This window comes from Schistocerca cancellata, chromosome 3 (assembly GCF_023864275.1).
Source record: "Schistocerca cancellata isolate TAMUIC-IGC-003103 chromosome 3, iqSchCanc2.1, whole genome shotgun sequence".
Lineage (NCBI taxonomy): Eukaryota > Metazoa > Arthropoda > Insecta > Orthoptera > Acrididae > Schistocerca > Schistocerca cancellata.
In genome coordinates, this window is record NC_064628.1 from 563,668,852 (window position 1) to 563,686,141 (window position 17,290).

The following is a 17,290-nucleotide window of genomic DNA, read 5'->3' on the forward strand; positions in this document are numbered from 1 at the left end:
CTGCAGTCTGGCCGTTCCGATCACCTTATCTTAATCCGTGTGACTTCTGGCTGTGGGGCTATCTGAAAGATGTTGTGTTCAGTGTTCTGACTGCAAACTTAGCTGCATTGAAGGCACGCATTGTGCAACACATTCTGAACGTGACCCCAGAAACACTTCGATCAGTTGTGGAACATGCTGTTTCTCGATTTCATCTTGTGCACGAAACAGTGGACAGCATATTGAACATGTTTCGCGCCAGTCACACGGAAATTAATAATCCGATTTGATTTTAATTGATGCTTTTTTATGCGGGTTTTGGCCTCAGGACAATTATAAACCGATGTGAGTGATGCTTTTTATGCGGTTTTTGGCCTCAGGAAAATTAAAAACAGATTTTTCCCATCCAATGTGATAACACCTTGCCGTGGTGCAGTATCACACCTGTACACCCATGCACACTGAGTAGTACAGTTTGTTTAGTGTCAAACGTACACCTTAGGCATTGTTGTATGATTCATTTGTCATTTGTAGTCGACCATTATTAAATTATGATGCTTACAGTGCCATCTATTGTTACATTTTGTAACTATTTATTTTTCTTCTGCCATTCGTTTTGCCCCTTCTCCGACAGTATTCCGTTGCAATTTGACCTCATTCTGACCAGTGGTGTTATTTATACGTCCGTCTGAAACTTTAAAAATAATTACCCTTTATGTATAGAAATGGACGCAAATATTATGCTGACAGTCTTTCGCGGAATCAACTGGAGGAACATTACAGCAGCGGTCAACGCTGCACTGGCGAACATAGCAACGGAGCAAAGGAAAGAAGATTAGAGTTTAACGTCCTGTTGACAGTGCGGTCATTAGAGGGGAGTGGAGCGAAGGGAATATCCAGCGTTTCTTAGATCATAGAAACGTCAGAGAACGAAGAAACTGTCAAAAGAGAATTCAGATTAATTGACAGAATACTGTATACAAGGAACTACGTTCCAACAGGACGGCAATTGTTGCTCATCATCTCATCTCGTTTGCGGCCAACGTTACTGAATGTGTTGTCTCGACGATCCATTAGGTGTTACAGGATTTGGAAAGACGCTTGATGTGATCAGAATCAGGCATCTCTACCGATCTGTCAGACGTTATATAAGCCACTATATGGAATGCTAATGACAGAAACACGTGCCTCTGTTACCCTCATCTAGTATCAATTCCCCCTGCACTTGCTCCGATTCACGATATTGCAGTTCACTTGTTGGAGCGTTTTTTCCAAGACGACAAATGGCTAGCAGTGTGTACCTTATCTGCTTTGCTGTCACCAAGGCTGCACGAAGTGCAGAACTCCGGAAATCGCCAGGTTTCTTGTAGCAGACATAATTTTAAAGCATGGTGGCACCACAAATAATGATCTCTGATCATGGAAAAGTGTTTCATTCAAAACTGGTACCAGAGGTATCGCGACATCGCCCATAGGATGAAAACTGCCGTTTACTTGACGTCGCGTCGACTGCGGTCGGTAGTGACATAATGAAGCTGTACATCTCGAGTAAGGCGTGCACACACGCAAACAAGAACATTCACTCACTGACTAGGACAGAACTAAGTTCAAACAAATTCCCATCCCTTGGTTTTAATTGAGTTTTATGTAAGATGAGAGCTGATGTAGGGTTCGAGTGTGCTGCAGACCACGAAGCCATGGACCGAAGATTCAAGCAAGCCGCCAAATACAGTTACTGTCAGTTGTCCTCAGAGCGCAGATGACAGCGTACGAGACGGCTCAGCTTTCGGCTCGAGTTCATTCTTTATTACCGTCTCATGTCTAAATTATGTATCGTTCTCTTGTTTTAGGAAAGCAAACGAAGAACACGTTTGCCCATAGCGTCTCTGGCGAGCCGCTTCAATATACCCGCACAACGGCTTAATTGGCTTAATTCAATGCTCATTAATTTGGAAACGATGCAACGTATCGAACTTTTTTTTTAACAAATGTTTCTCAGCGGAACCCATCCCGGAACACCCTTACAAGCTTTTCAGACTGTTTCTGACCACTAACGAATGCCGTTTCCCGATTCTCCACCTTCATAGCTTACAATCTTAAAACTCCCTCTCGATTTCTGACTGTAGAGTCCGCAGCTGCCTTGAAATTCGTCGGCGCTCGTATAGCCGGTCAACCTCATTTCCTTTCTCGGTCTGCAATCTACCTTTATGCTTTCTTTGATCATCTATTGACATCAATTCAGAATGAGATTTTCACTCTGCAGCGGAGTGTGCGCTGATATGAAACTTCCTGGCAGATTAAAACTGTGTGCCCGACCGAGACTCGAACTCGGGACCTTTGCCTTTCGCGGGCAAGTGCTCTACCAACTGAGCTACCGAAGCACGACTCACGCCCGGTACTCACAGCTTTACTTCTGCCAGTACCTCGTCTCCTACCTTCCAAACTCTACAGAAGCTCTCCTGCGAACCTTGCAGAACTAGCACTCCTTTCTTTCAGGAGTGCTAGTTCTGCAAGGTTCGCAGGAGAGCTTCTGTAGACTTTGGAAGGTAGGAGACGAGGTACTGGCAGAAGTAAAGCTGTGAGTACCGGGCGTGAGTCGTGTTTCGGTAGCTCAGTTGGTAGAGCACTTGCCCGCGAAAGGCAAAGGTCCCGAGTTCGAGTCTCGGTCGGGCATACAGTTTTAATCTGCCAGGAAGTTTAACATCAATTCAGTCTAAATCGCCATATCGTAATGACATTTTCCCCTCAGCATCTTCCATTACGTTCCCTTCCAGTCCACCACTTTTCCAATTTCTTTATCTCTGAAGTGGTCTAATCTTGAGACTGTAACACTTCATCTCCAGTAATGCAGTTCCGTGGTTAACAGATGATGTTCTTTGTTTCTTTCTTGTTTCTCAAACTTCAGTCACATATATACATATGGTTCCTACCGCTGTTTTTTTACATAATCTTCCTCGTTTTGTTTGTGGTCTTACTGATCCAAAAAACTAAATTTAGTGGTCGGCTAACCCATTTTCCTTGTAACGCCTTGTTTTTGTGTAACTTACACATACTTTTCATTTCTATAATCCTAATTTTCAATACACACTGAGGTGACAAAAGTCATGGGGTACCTTCTAACATCGTGTCCGATCTCCTTTAACCCGGCTCAGTGCAGCAACTCGATGTGGCATGAACTCAACAAGTCACTGAAAGGTCCCTGCAGAAATATTGAACCACGCTGCCTCCATAGTTAGGAAAGTGTTGCCTGTGCAGGATTTTGTGCAAGAACTGACCTCTCGATTATGTCCCATAGATGTTCGATGGCATTCGTGTCGGGCGATCTGGGTAGCCGAACCATTCGCCTGAATTGTCCTGAACCTTCTTCAAACCAATCGCAAACAACTGTGGCGTGGCGCATGGTCATAGATAAAAATTCCATCCTTGTCTGGAAGTATGATGTCCATGAATGACTGCAAATAGTCTGCAAGTAGCAAACATCCAGGAGACCCAGTCCATTCCATGTAAACAAAGCCCACACCATTATGGACCCACCACCAGCTTGCACAGTGTACTGTTGACAACTTGGGCACATAGCTCTGTTTTGCGCCACGCTCGGGCCCTTTCAACAGAAAAGGGACTCATCTTACCAGGCCATGGTTTTCCAATCGTCTGGGATTCAACCGCTATGGTGACGAGTTCAGGAGAGGCGCTACAGGCTAAATCGTGCTGTTAGCAAAGGCGCTCGCGTCTTTCGTCTCTGCTGCCATATCCCATTAACGTCAAATTTCGCCGCATTGCCATAACGGATACGTTCGTCATATGTTCCACATTTATTTCTGTGGTTACTTCACGCAGTCTCGCTTGTCTGTTCACACTGACTACGCAAACGCCGCTGCTCTCGGTCGTTAAGTAAAGGCCGTCGGCTACTTTGTTGCCCGAGACGAGAGGTAATGCCGGAAATCCGGTATGCTAAGCACACGCTTGGTACTTTGGATCTCGGAATATTGAATTCTCTAACGATTCCGGAAATGGAATGTCCAGTGCCTTTCCAACTACCATTCTGCGTTCAAAGCCCCTTTGTGCGGCTACAACCAGGTGAATCACCTGAGTACAAACGAAAGCTCCGCCAATGCACTTCCCTTTTATACCTTGTGTACGCGATGCTATCGCTATCTATATACATGCATATCGCTATCCCATGACCTTTCACCTCAGTGTAAAATTTATTTGTCTTGATCGCAAATTTATGAAATGATTAGATTCGGTAGCTCAAGCAATCGTATTCAGATCATTAAAACATCGTTACAGTGAGTAATTCGTTAAATGTAGTACAGTCATGTTCCGAATCCTTAAAACTCTTTCCACTAGCAGATAGAGCTACAACTATGTATCTAAAAGATCAACATTAACATTAATACTAAATTTCCCAGTATCTAAATTTCCCAGTATCTAAATTTCCCAGTATCTAAATTACCGCCCGCTATAATTTATCCCGCTTTCTATGTGTTTATTTTTAAACCTCATTTGTCACATTCTTCGAACAGCTTCCCCGGAAAATAACCAGAGCCGTCTCTATCTTCAGCATTTATCAACTGGTCGTCAGCGAGTGAGAGAAACTATCTCCTTCTACATTTGCTTCTTCATGTATTTAATACTTCTTCCAGGAAAACTGTGCAAAATAGAGGTCTTAGTGGACAACCTTGTCAAAGTTCATATTATAAAAAAATTACAATTTTAATTACCCGTGCTATTGTATTGAGAACAGGCGCTGCCCCGCCGTTTACTGGCCAAAATTACACCTACCCATCCATTTACTTATTACTGTGAGCTATTATTTACAATTATGGATGGAAGTAAATCTCCTGTCAGATCTATAAATGCTGAATTTCATCTTGGAAGGTAATGAATGCAAACAAAAATTCCGCTGTAAGAAGAAATCTTAGTATGAGAAAAGAGATGTCAGTAAGGGAACCCTTTGTATAATGTCCTTTATAATTAAAACTGTATTTATATTCCAATTGAGCTATTTCCAGAGCTCCATAGTGCTACACGTGCATTCATTCATTCATTCAGCATTCATTAATTCGTTCGTTTGTTTAATTAATTAATTCATTCATTCACGTCTTTCATTTATTGATTCATTCGGCGTGTTCCGTAGATTCCATCAAGAAGAAGAAAATCCAGTGACGTGGAATGGGACAAGGAATATATTAACGCAGACGAAGAAATCACGTAAACTTGATTTGTATGCTCTGTTATCAATGAAGTATCAAAATACCGCCAAGGGCTATACACACTTATGCTCTAAATTTAAAAGGACAAATAAAAAAGAGCTGCTTTGAAAAAACTGTTCGCTCATGAATTATCCTATAAAGCTGCTGTTTATCTGCTGTTAATAGCTTAATATTTACTTGATTACATTGATATTTTTCGAAGAAAATCTCGTATCATTTCTGTAAAAAAATTATACAAAGCCCGTGGTTGGTTTTCCGTTTTGCTATTTTGTAGCTAAAAACATTTTCTGTTTTTTTATTGCTCACTTGAAATATGGGATTGTACAATTTGGCTTGCTTTTATGCGGTTTTATAACTTGACGGCACGTCATCTGCGAAATAGTTGTACGAACTTCCTTGAAGAGTTACTATTTTTGAATACTTTATCGAGACTAACAGTGATGTCCGTTCTGTATTTTTTCTGTCATATTATATATATCATGTGTTTTACTTGTTGATGTAATTATATACGTCGGTTTCCCAGTTTTCATACTTCAAAATCATCTGATGTCATACGTTTTCACACACAGAAACGAAATATAGGAAAAACTTATGTCAACAAAAAATGGTTCAAATGGCATTGAGCACTATGGGACTCAACATCTGAGGCCATCAGTCCCCTGAACTTAGAACTAATTAAACCTAACTAACCTAAGGACATCACAAACATCCATGCCCGAAGCAGGATTCGAACCTGCGACCGTAGCGGTCGCGCGGTTCCAGACTGAAGCGCCTAGAACCTCTCGGCCACCCCGGCCGGCTTATGTCAACACTCAAGGAGGGATACTATATTGCAGTATTATTGCCACTCACTTGTTCGTCGTTTTGCGCTTGTCCATTTTTGCAGAAATAAAGTGGGATCCATTGTAGAAGACAATTAGGTGTCGTTACATGTCCTCGTAAATAAAACAATGACATACACAATGTTATTTAGGAGGCGGAGATTAAAAACCCAAATGCAGTTCGCAAAGATGGAGAGAAAAGTATCAATAGGCGCTTCGAGCCTCAGCAAGATTATCTAAATCTAGATATTGACGAAATTTGTAGAAGGAAGTGGATAGCAGGGAATGATTTTAATTTTCTTTTGAACTGATAGGAATTCCCACTTACTTGCTTTGCGTTAGACAGGAGCTTGTTGAATACCTTTTCAATACGATTCATAACTCCATTCTGAACTCTGGGCCAGGAAGGTAAAGAGTTGCACAAAAATATGGAAACGCCGTGGGAAACGCATGCTTGAACAGATGCGGATGCTTCCCAAGCCAGCAGGTTGTGCTCCTATACTTGATCGCTGGCGGAACCTGTGTCATGATCTCAACACGTTGCAAGTGTTAGTCGCGAACAGAACAGTGTTCCGTGTGGTTGTGAGTGTATCGTGCGAAGCTAAGTGACTTCACACGTGGGCAAGTAGTTGGTGCTCGTAAGGTGGGTGCATCCGTAATCAAGATAGCCGAAATGTTTGGTGCTTGAAGAGGAATCGTATAGAAGATTTATACTGCGTGTAGGGTAAGTGGGAAACATCATCCGTTAAGCCACAACAAGGACGAAAGTGTGTGTTGCGTGATCGTGACAGGCGGTCATTGAAGGGGATTGTGACAAAAAATAAGAGGATGACACGGGAGACTTGAATGTTGCACTCACAAATGCTGTCATCATGTAAACAACACGAAGGTAGCGCAATAAACAGGGAATTGCAGAACGAACTGGAAATCCAAAACCAGCCATCAGTGATGCATATGCCCGTAACGGGTAAACGTCGTGCCCTGACTGTGGAAAAAGCCATTTGGTTGGATGAGCCTTGTTTCTACTGTTTCCAACTTCTGACCAGTTTACGACCCAGGAGTGAAACACAGCGGGAGTGAAACATGGTGGGGGTTCGGGGGTGATTTGGCAGACGTATAGTGGTGTTATATCGGCTGCATATTTATCCTGTGAGTTCGCTTTACTGCCAAGGACTATGTGACAATTTTGGTTGGTCATCCCAGTCCCATGGTACAATATATGTTCCCCAAGGTGATGCTTTTTTCCAAGATATGAAGGTCACTTTCAACAGAGATCGCATCGTTCAGGATTTGTTTTGTGAGCAAGAGGATAATGCAGTGTCCCATTTCCCCTGGCCACCACTGTCACCTGATCTTAATACCATCAGCCTCTGTAGTCTGCTTTGGAGAGAAGGGTGCGAGATGATTGTCCACCTCCATCATCATGTCCTGAACTTGCCACTGTTTTGCAGGACTCATAGTATAAGATTCCCTTGGAAACCATACAAAACCTGTATTTATCCATTCCGAAATGACTTGAAGCTGTTTTGAATGTCAACCGTTTTCCTACAGTGTGGTAAGCATGGTAATATGTTGTGTTTTTGATGTTTCCTTATTTTTGTCCAACCCCTATACACCTCGGTTAGTTTTCCCGGGTTAAGCCGTCGGCACACGGACCGTGCTGTCGAACGTTAACGTTGAGCGTGCCAAGCTCAACGTGCTGCTGAACGCTCAGGAACGATGCGACTTGTGCATACGGTACGTAGGCCCCAACGTGGTATACGCGAACGCATTGCACTCCAGCGGCAGTTGAGGTATGTTTCTAGTTCGTAAATCACACTGTTTACTCAATGGGCGCGCATAAAATTCCCAGGTTTTTTTAAACGCACATTTCCTCCAACGTCTACGTAAAGGAAAGTACCATGTCCAATCAATAAGGACAAAGGGTTATAAAAGTTCCATTACAAACAGTGCGTTACAAATTTGGAATACTTGTCCGCATAAGATAAACATTATTTCATCATTCCCACATTTTAGTAAAACTCTAAGGTCAGTCTTACTTGATCACTGTTCCTACCCAGTACCAGAATCTCTGCAACACGTGAATTACGAATCGTAAAAGAAAAAGGAGCAAAATAGCTTTACACAAGTAGTCCTGTAGGTGTCCTGTAGATCAAGCCAATCGAACACCCAAAGTAAGGTGAACTTATAATTCCGTAACATCAAAAATTATAGTATATACTTATATTAAACTAATAATAAAATAACAGAACCTTATAAAAGCGCACATGTTAGGAAAAAAAATTACGTACTGGCGAGTCGCGAACCACCGCCCAAACATAAAAATTTCACAAATCAGGGACGCTCCTCACCACGCTGTTTTTTCATTTTTTTTAAATCTCATTTTGTTCGCTTTATCTGGTCGGGGCGGACTTCGTAAGACATCCGTTTAAGTTCGTTGTTAATCGATTAACTCAGTTTTTTATTACAAAGGGCAGCTAACCCTCTGACCGAACACGCTGAGCTACCGTGCCGGCTGGTTTTCATAAATCAGGGACGCTCCTCACCACGCTAAACGAACATCTTGAAATTGGCTGCCATTCCTAAAATGTTACCAATCTTAGCACTTGCTGAAAGCTTTAATCGTAACTATGTTACTAACTGAAATTTAGTTGTAAGAAACTGTACCAAGAACAATGCGTTTTGGGTGCATCCTCAATGTATTGCTGCCTTCAAATAGCATACTCTCATAATACGCAAGTTACAATAATTCTTTTGCCACGAATATGATGTTTCTCATTATTTTATTGCGACGGATCACACAGTTAGCACCGGGTTTTCCGGTGATTCTCAATTTGCTCGTGCTCAGAAACGGCATATATACGTGTAGGCTTTAAATGAATGCCAATATGGCGCCTCACAACTTTGTGCTGAAGGGAGATGGCGTACATGTGACGTAGGTGGCGTTGTGCCATCTCATTGGTCAACGCTCAGACGCACGCTCAGGATATCTGACATGCTAGATACTGCTCTGCACGTTCGGAAAGACTCCCGAACGTGCTATTCCACGCTATGACCTCAGAAACTCGGCACGCTCAACGCTCAACGTTCGGATGCTCGGTCCGTGTGCCGACGGCTTTAGCCTCTGAGTTTGAGATGCTCACGCTAGAGAAAATAGGAAGAGCAGACGTACCTCCAGTAACTGCTACGACTTGGGGAAGTCGTGGCAGTGGTGTCGCGCCGGGGTGGCGCCCGCGGCCAGCAGCTTGGTCTCCTCGGTGGGCGAGTGCTCGTCGGCGGGCGGCGGCGGGCAGATGTAGAGAGGCGAGTCGAGGCAGCAGCCGCCGTCCGCCGGGCCGCCGTCGCCGTCACCACCGCCGCCGCCGCCCGCCGACGAGCACTCGAGCCGCTCCTTGTTGCGGTTCTCGACGGCGGCCTCGTCGCGCGCGTGCTTCTCGCCGCCACCCAGGAGGTCGTCCAACAGCACCAGAGGCGACTTGAGCCCCGAAGACGAGCGCCCGCCAGTGCCGCCGCCGCCGCCGTCGAGGCCCACGAACTTGATGGGCAGCGCGTGCGGCTTGGTGCCGGACTTGGGCCCGATGGCGCGCGGCTGCAGCGGCAGGCGGTGCGCGGCGGCGGGCGTGGCGGGCGGCGACAGCGGCAGCTTGCTGGGCGAGTAGTCCGAGCCCGAGCCGGAGCCCGCGTCGCCCGCGCCGCCCGTGCAGCCGCAGCCGCCGGCGCCCGCAGCCCCCATCCCGGAGCTGGCGCTGTTGTCCGACGAGATGAGCTTCTCCGTCTCCGGGTCGTCGCTGCCCGCGCCTCCCCCGCCGCTGCAGCTGCCGCCACTGCCGCCGCCCCCGCCGCGGCCGTTGCGCGACATCGAGTAGCTCGCGTCCGACTTCTTGAGGATCGATTTCGACCGCCGGTGTGTGTCTGGCGTGGGGCTGGCCCGTGAGTCAATGGAGTCCACCGACAACGATGACTTGCTGCCGTTTTTCCCTGTGAATGCAGAATAACAAATTCAGCATATTCCGCAGTGAACACCACATTTATTTAGTTGGTGCACACTTCATTAAAATCCCACAGAAGCCGGAACAATCAAACTGAGATCGCACGTCAGTCATTGCACGTTAAAAGAAATACGCCTATTAGGAAAAATATGGAAATACCCAGACTGCAATTAAATGATCTTCATTTTAGATTAAATTATCTGTACTTCGGTGTCATCAATACATAAATATATAGTGAGAAGATCCTCAAGATTTCAGAAAATGCCATTCAACAAGAATACGTCATACACTGCATAATAAAAAGTATAAGCCTCAACGTGAGAGAAAAGGTCATAGAACAAGATCACATAGTAGACTGATAAAAAAGGTGAGGCACCCTCAAGGGGAAGAAGAAACTAGTTGAGAGAGTGTATGTTATTATTGTAATGATAACAAAATCGAGTCTTATTTACAGAGAAGTTGGCAGTATGGACCAACGTATCAGTATGAAGTTGTGCCCCTCTTCTGTGCTACTCTGTAGGAATCAGCATGGGTTTCGAAAAAGACGATCGTGTGAAACCCAGCTCGCGCTATTCGTCCACGAGACTCAGAGGGCCATAGACACGGGTTCACAAGTAGATGCCGTGTTTCTTGAGTTCCACAAGGCATTCGATACAGTTCCCCACGGTCGTTTAATGAACAAAATAAGAGCATATGGGATATCAGACCAATTGTGTGATTGGATTGAAGAGTTCCTAGATAACAGAACGAAGCATGTCATTCTCAATGGAGAGAAGTCTTCCGAAGTAAGAGTGATTTCAGGTGTGCCGCAAGGGAGTGTCGTAGGGCCGTTGCTATTCACAGTATACATAAATGACCTTGTGGATGACATCGGAAGTTCACTGAGGCTTTTTGCAGATGATGCTGTGGTATATCGACAGGTTGTAACAATGGAAAATTGTACCGAAATGCAGAAGGATCTGCAACGAATTGACGCATGGTGCACGGAATGGCAATTGAATCTAAATGTAGACAACTATAATGTACTGCGAATACATAGAAAGAAAGATCCTTTATCATTTCGCTACAATATAGCAGGTCAGCATCTGGAAGCAGTTAATTCCATAAATTATCTGGGAGCAGGCATTAGGAGTGATTTAAAATGGAATGATCATATAAAGTTGATCGTCGGTAAAGCAGATGCCAGACTGAGATTCATTAGAATAATCCTAAGGAAATGCAATTCGAAAACAAAGGAAGCAGGTTACAGTACACTTGTTCGCCCATTGCTAGAGTATTGCTTACCAGTGTGGGATCCGTACCAGATAGGGTTGATAGAAGAGATAGAGAAGATTCAACGGAGAGCAGCGCGCTTCGTTACAGGATCATTTAGTAATCGCGAAAGCGTTACGGAGATGATAGATAAACTCCAGTGGAAGACTCTGCAGGAGAGACGCTCAGTAGCTCGGTACGGGCTTTTGTTAAAGTTTCGAGAACATACATTCACCGAGGGGTCAAGCAGTATATTGCTCCCTCCTACGTATATCTCGCGAAGAGACCATGAGGATAAAATCAGAGAGATTAGTGCCTACACAGAGGCATACCGACAATCTTTCTTTACACGAACAATACGAAACTGGAATAGAAGGGAGAACCGATAGAGGTACTCAGAGTACCCTCCGGCACACACCGTCACGCGGCTTGCGGAGTATGGATGTAGATGTAGACGTATGCTCTGATTTAGCTAGGGATGGTGTCATAAAGCCGTTGTATCCTCTGGTGACCTACTATTGTTGCAGATGATCCTTGATACCCTCGATACTTGCAATGGGACGGAGTTGACGTCCGAGCTGGTCCTACACATGGACTGTCGGAGACAGATCTTGAGATCTTGCTGCCCAATGGAATATCTCAACATCGCGCAGACATTTCATAGAGACACGTGCCATGCGTGGACGGTCGCAGGTTCGAGTCCTGCCTCGGGCATGGATGTGTGTGATGTCCTTAGGTTAGTTAGGTTTAAGTAGTTCTAAGTTCTAAGGGACTGATGACCACAGATGTTAAGTCCCATTGTGCTCAGAGCCATTTGAACCATGCGTGGACGAGCATTGTCCTGTTGAGAAATGACACCACGATACTGTTGCACGAGAGAAAACACATGAGGGTGCCGGATGCCCGTGACGTCCCGTCGTGGCGTCACATTTCCCTGAGTCACTACTAGCCGTGCCGTGAATTCGTACCCGATGGCTTCCAACATCATGACACCAGGAGTAACAACGCTGTGCCTTTCCAAACCACTGGAAAAATGGGACGCCTTGCCAGGTTGATGGTCGTCTCGGGTAGTGTAGAACCGCGATACATTGCTAAACAAAGTGCGACGCCATTTATAAGCAGTCCAAGCTTCCCGGTCACATCTTCACATCAAACTCACCCGTTTGTGTTGTGGTGTTAACGGCAGCCTACGCACGGGACGGTACTTCCCTAATCCCGATGCTGCTAGTTTCCGACCAGTGGTAAATGGTGACACAGAATTTGGCAGGGAGCCCAATACTCTTCTTAGGACGGCAGGCGAAAAAGTAAAGGGATTATGATGTATTTGGTGCACAACACAGCCACCCTGTCTTATAGTGGTCGGATGTTGTCGCACATAACCTTGACGACGAATATACCTGGCTTCACTTTACCATGCAGTGCAACACTGAACCACTGGCACATCCGAACGTCCCACAAATCTGGACACTGCACGACTCGACCTTCTGGCCAAATAGAGAACCACGATAAGGCCAATTAGGAATTCTGTCAGGTTATGATGACGCTGTCCCACACGAATACTCGGCATCTCTGTTCCCTCCACAGTGATCACTTAACATGAGATGCTGTTCACGCCCCTTATATACTTGACCGGGCGTGGTAAGAACACTAACCACTAATGCACTTTAGTGACCGTTCTAGATGTCATAGACAATTGTAACTTTAATCATTTGCGTATCCACCAGTAGTGAGCACTTTATAACATTACATTGACATTCCGTGATATCTTGCGGGTGATTCCTTTTTTTGTCAGGCAGTGCACGTGTTTACAAAAGGGATAAGCTAACGCCTGTTTCGGAGATCCTAAGTAAAATGGATGAAGAGTAAGTCAGAATACGCAAAATAAAACAAACAGAGGACCGCACGATGCAGGCCGCCGTCTCATCCTTTGGCATATAGTGTCACGCAGGGGCACAGGATGAACACACTGCTCTCCCAGCTATGGTCGGATTCCAAACATTGGAGGTGCTACTTCTCATTCAAGCAGCTCCTCAACTCATCACAAGACTGAGTCGACTCCGGTTGAATTTTGCAATGAAAATTCTCTGGCATTACGGTTACAGAACACTGTTCCTCCGAAGTCAAAACATCTTACACATATTTTCATTTAAGAGGTAATAAATTTACCACATACCATGTAAAATATAAAATACACTGAGGTGCATATGATAATGATTACGCTATGGTAAGCCACTAATTTATTTTGAACAGATTTTACGTAACATTCATGTTGTTTGATATTATCAGTAATAAATACACACTAAGGACCGTCAAATAAAATTAGACAAATGGAAAAAAGTAAATAAACTATTAATTATTTAAAAAAATAGTCATAACTGTTAATGCGTTTATCCCATTCTGAAAGCAAACGGTCAGTACCTTCACGGAAAAAGGTTTGTGGTTGCCTACGGAGCCATAATTATATACAGGCGTGCATCTCTTCGTCCGAAGCAAATCAGTAGTCACAAATGTCTTTCACTAGGGTTCAAAAAATGTGGAAATCGCGTAGGGAGAGATCACCTCAATCAACACACAGCTGTCCGTAGACACTTTGCAAGAACTGACGCGCGCCATTGAGTCTAAACGCCCAGGAATATTGATAGACGGCATCATACTGTTGCAAGATCGTGCTCGCCCACACGTTGCAAAGGTAAACATCCTCCTTACAGTACCGATCACTTCCCATGCGAGTTCCATATTTTTGAAGTGCTGAAGAAAGACATTTGTGGCCGTTGATTTGCTTCGCACGAAGAGGTACGCTCCAAGGCACGAACATTTTTCCTTAAGTAACCGCAATATTTTTCCATGAAGGCACTGACTGTCTTATCTGACAAAGGGATAAATGCGTTAAATGTTATGACGTTTGCTTACGAAATAATAAACAGTTTACTTACCTTTCTTCATCTGTCTCGTTTTTCATTTGACTGCCCCGTACTCATGGCGTCCCTCCTAAGAGTCGTCAGGTGCATTTTCTCTGGCGTTTCGGCAGATATTTGTAATTTCGTTTTTACAACGTGTAGCTACTGCCAGCCAAACAAATACTGCTTGCCACATGTTTCGTGTTACGCCCAGCGTCGGCGGAATGCGTAGGTGTGTTTTCCGGTTCAAACAAAATGATTTTTAGATCGGAATTTTACGTGCCCATTCGACAGATCGGTCCCAAATTAGTCTAGCGCGGTATTCGTTCTAGCGATATCTATTAACAGTGACAGTGAAACACGCGGAATAACCGATACTCCAGCAGCGGCGCGCTTCTGCTTGGCAGCGGCACCCAGCGCGGGTCATTGAGGTGCTGTCGTTGCTGGAATACTGGTTATTCCTCGTGTTTCACTGCCACTGTTAATAGATATCGCTAGAACGAATACCGAACTAGACTAATTTGGAACCGATCTGTCGAATGGGTACGAAAAATTCTACTTTAATTTTTTTAATTTAATTTTTTTTTTGTAATGGGAAATAGACCGACGCTTTCCATCGACGCTGGGCGTCGCGTGAAAGAATTGGTGATCAGCATTTATTTGGGCTGACTCCAGCTACACGTTGCGAAAACAAAACTGCAAATATCTGCCGAAAGGCCAGAGAAAATGCACCTGACAACTCCTAGGAGAGCCACCCTATGTACTGGTAACGAGTATTCAGTACACCCCATTCCTTGAACAGGCCTCTGGACGACATTCTTGAGCTCACACAACAAATACTTCCTATCATGCATTTTTGTCTCTGAGAGCGTTAGTTTGGCTTGATGAGTTGCCCCAAAAAATGACCCCATATGACATTAGTATGCCATGATCGAGTTCGAGGTTTGTAACGTAATTGTCTTATGTACTTGATACAAATACGTTTTATACATCGATGTTGTGGAAATGAGAGGATGCAGATCACTGAACTTGCGGTGTAGCCTTCTGACATCATTTACATCTTCATTAAACGGAATAGGTTCTTAAGTATATGTATATAAAATCCAGTATATTGTTTTATATACAATGTCTAATTTGCTACCTAACGGTCCATAAATATGTTGCCAAATATGTCAGCTAGATAACCGCTGATAACTGAGCCATTAAGTGGACCCATGCAAAGCAAAATAATTTTGGGGTCAACAATGTGAGGTAAGTCTTTAACTCAGTTTACGGCAGAAACACTGATTTTCTTAATTACCTACTTCAATGGACTCATAAAATGGAAATTTGCGTAACGATTAGTAACATCTAACGGGCAGTATGCAGCATGTGGATACCTTTAATATGTTCAATTAACTCCGGTAGCTTCAATTAACTCAGGCAGTTCTGTCTACAAAAACTTAGTTTTGCACAGTTACCATTTATAAACTCTCGCTGAGAAGGAACCTAAATTTGTCTGTGTAATTAACAGTTGGACTCCCATATAGAATTAATAACCGGTCTTTTACATGTGTGTTCATTTTCAGGGAAAGGTGATTACGCTGAGTAAAGCAAATGCTTCAACTTTTTCCTAAATGCAATTGGACGTCGAACTGGGCACGTAATGCAGGGCATCTTGTTGCAGAGGTGAACAGAACCAACAGTGGAGGAGTTTGAGAATATTTTGTTTCATGGACGGTCACATACGTTTAAAAATTTATGTTATCTTTGAGTAACGGTCTATCATCTAGTTAAATAAATAGACCATTCCCTTTATGAATTACATTTTGAAACAAGTTAAACAAAAAGCAAAACTCATTTTGTTTGACATTTCATACAGTATCTAACATACAGAATACTAGTGATCCGCCGGCCGTTGTGGACGAGCGGTTCTAGGCGCTTCAGTCCGGAACCGCACTGATGCTACGATCGCAGGTTCGAATCCTGCCTCGGGCATGGATGTGTGTGATGTCCTTGGGTTAGTTAGGTTTAAGTAAATCTAAGTCTAGGGTACTGATGACCTCAGATGTTAAGTCCCATAGTGCTCAGAGCCATTTGCATTAGTGATTTTGTTACCTGCCGATAGACAAGCGTTCTGCCAGTGTGCGTTCCTGTGGACTCGTTTCTTCTATTAACTAGCTATTACTAATTTAGCAAGTAGAACTACCCATTAAAACCGTCCTACGCCTAACATTACGCAAAGAAATTAATAATCATAACTAAAAATAATAGACAGTGAGATAAAGGGAACAGAAATAAGAATAGAAATGAGAAGGAAAGAAAGATTTTTGGCATGTCAAAACACGCGGTTCATTAGACCTGATGATGATAATTAAGTGATCGTAACTAGCAATCATTTGTGATAACTTGCGACTGAGACTACTGAAATAAATATTTTTAAAGATATTTGTCGATATTACAGAATTACTGGTAAGAGGCGGCAGCAAGTACTGGAGAGAAATTTTTGTTACGTAATGTTAAGTAATTTTAGTGGCTAGATAATTTACGTCCAGTTTCCTATTCGCACTAAATTTAGGAGCCTCGCGAAGTGTTTCCTATTTCACCGCCTGATTGGTAGGTACTGAAAATCCAGTGTCCCTTTCAGACTCGACTCCGGAAACGTTTTTTCCTCGATTCCTATCCTGATATCGAACCATTCTCCTCTTTTATGGCACTTTATGCCCTTCTGCCCTAAACGGGCGATAGTTTGTTAGCTTACTCTGTTTTTGGCTGTCTGTGAGAATTGTATTGTATGTTAACCGGGCGGCCTAGAAACGACGAAGAGGCTCCGTCCCCGCCGCAGCCGCAGTGGTCCACAACCCCACGACGACTACAACAGTCCACTTCACCCCTCCGCCCTACACCGAAACACTCTTTCAGGGTTATTGTGCGGTTCGACCCCCGGTGGACAGCCCCCCGCCCCTCCCCAGGAACGTCTTACACCAGAAGAGTGTAACCCCTATGTTTGCGTGGTAGAGTAATGGTGGCGTACGCGTAGGTGAACTTGCTTGCGCAGCAATCGCTGACATAGTGTAGCTGAGGCGGAATAAGTGAAACCAGTCCACATTCGCCGAGGCAGATGGAAAACCGCCTAAAAACCATCCACTCGACAGAAG

At 44.2% G+C, this 17,290-nt stretch overlaps 1 protein-coding gene across 1 annotated transcript in view; it reads right to left on the reverse strand.

Annotated features, from left to right (window-relative positions):
* The window catches only part of LOC126176430 (potassium voltage-gated channel protein Shab), a 478,681-nt gene that overhangs the window by 100,776 nt on the left and 360,615 nt on the right, over positions 1-17,290 (reverse strand). The window contains exon 10 of the mRNA XM_049923587.1: positions 9,189-9,994. Coding sequence (XP_049779544.1) covers positions 9,201-9,994 — 794 coding nt within the window. The 3' untranslated portion in view covers positions 9,189-9,200. The remainder of the gene's footprint in view (positions 1-9,188; positions 9,995-17,290) is intronic.